General features: G+C 35.8%; 1 protein-coding gene across 2 annotated transcripts; it reads right to left on the bottom strand.

Annotated features, from left to right (window-relative positions):
• Positions 1-21: 21 nt before the first annotated feature.
• On the bottom strand, positions 22-1,316 carry LOC117102514 (transmembrane protein 241-like; the record flags this gene model as incomplete). Of its 2 annotated transcripts, none has more annotated exon segments than XR_004444428.1 (3): positions 22-532; positions 899-998; positions 1,158-1,316. XR_004444428.1 is itself a non-coding variant. In XM_033242805.1 (3 exon segments), coding segments are annotated over 2 exon segments (265 nt in total), but the record flags the coding sequence as incomplete, so codon positions are not given.
• Positions 1,317-1,643: the final 327 nt, after the last annotated feature.

Here is a 1,643-nt window from a genome sequence, read left to right on the forward strand (position 1 = left end):
AGCTCCTGCATTCAATAATCCTAGTGAAAAACGTCAGGAATTTTTTAATAACCAAGACCACTTTCAAACCTCAGAGTGAGCATCAAGTGTTTTATAATCCCACCGCCCCCCCACCTTCCCCGGATAAATACAACAAAAATATTTGGCATACAAACACAAGAAGTTACTGTTAAAATAGAACTATTCATATAAAAACAATAAATATACAATCTCTTTTTGTGGCACAATTGGCATATACAAGCTTATAGACAAAAATATGTGTTTTGATGTAAAATTGTAAATAATCACATAATGACCACAAGTTAAGATGAGGACATGTTGATAATTTTAATTACTGCTTGAACAAGCACACTAGCTGGCAATATCTCACATAAGGCACCTTATATCGAAGGCTCATAGATGCTGCCTGTCAGCCAGGATCCATTACTGCAACCATCTTCTGTTCGAATGAATTGCAAGACGTATCAACTGCAAAAATCATCATTCTTAGAATATTCTTCGACATCGTTATTGGCTAGAACTTCAATATTGCCTGTAGTATAAAGATAAAGATCCTTTTAACAACCTATAGCATAAAGCATTCAATAGTCAATCCATAATCTTTAAGCATATATCTTTTTCTGGTCTACCAGTGCAGGCTTCAAACAAAAAGTCATTCCAACATCTAATGAAAACTGCTAGCCTGGCCTGTTTTGATTATACACCTAATTTGGTCAGTTATTTTAGAATGGTAGCTGTCGGCAACCATTCTAAAATTCAACTTTTTATCTGAAGATTAGATAAAACGTAAATCATCACACAACCACATATATATATATACACGACAAGATTTCACCAAAACATTTCCAACTTTTTCTTAAAAAATTAAAATCATAGGGGACGTGCACATAACACATACCGATTTCATGTTGCTCCATCCGGTATTTTCTCAGGATCTGTCAGTTCTGTGAGAGTCCCCTCAGGTTTGCTCCAACAGCACAGCCAGCTTGCAAACATACCTAGTAATAAACTAAGAAACAGTTTACAAACTAATGAACCTCCATTCGTATTAATAAGTTCCTTTTGTTGGTACCTGTTCTAAACTGTATTTGTGTGGATAATAATGTGTTCAATCAATCAATATAATGCGAATCTGTAGCCATGTGGCCGTAACTTACCTGGTCGCAAGATGTGCCGTGATTGTGGCCTCAAACAAGCCCAATGAAGTGATGGACAGGATGAACTTGGCCAGGACAACAAGCAGAGAGAAGTGGTAAGCTCCCATTGACTTGCTAAGGTGAATTGTCAGTAGTCCCAGTGTGCCTCCAAGAATCCCACTGGAAATACAAATACATTGCCATGGTTACAACGAAAATAATAATATTGTGTATAACTAATGTACAAGATTTATACTTTCATATTCCTCTGATTGTTGGAAATTTAGACTTCCATTTTTGTCAATTTCATGACCAGTGATTATCTGGTAACTATTTTTAACCACAAAGCCTGTAAAACCCGTTATAATTCAACATGGGTTTGATGGTGTGATGTGGATTTGGCTTTACAACATATAACATAGTTTATGTTACAACTAATATTTAGTCTCAAATTCTACATAACAGATTTTTTTAGTTTTCTTTTTTTGGAGGTTGGGGGGGGGGGGG

This window comes from Anneissia japonica, unplaced genomic scaffold, assembly GCF_011630105.1.
Source record: "Anneissia japonica isolate Jap-2015-1 unplaced genomic scaffold, ASM1163010v1 scaffold14168_len1643_cov212, whole genome shotgun sequence".
Taxonomy (NCBI): domain Eukaryota; kingdom Metazoa; phylum Echinodermata; class Crinoidea; order Comatulida; family Comatulidae; genus Anneissia; species Anneissia japonica.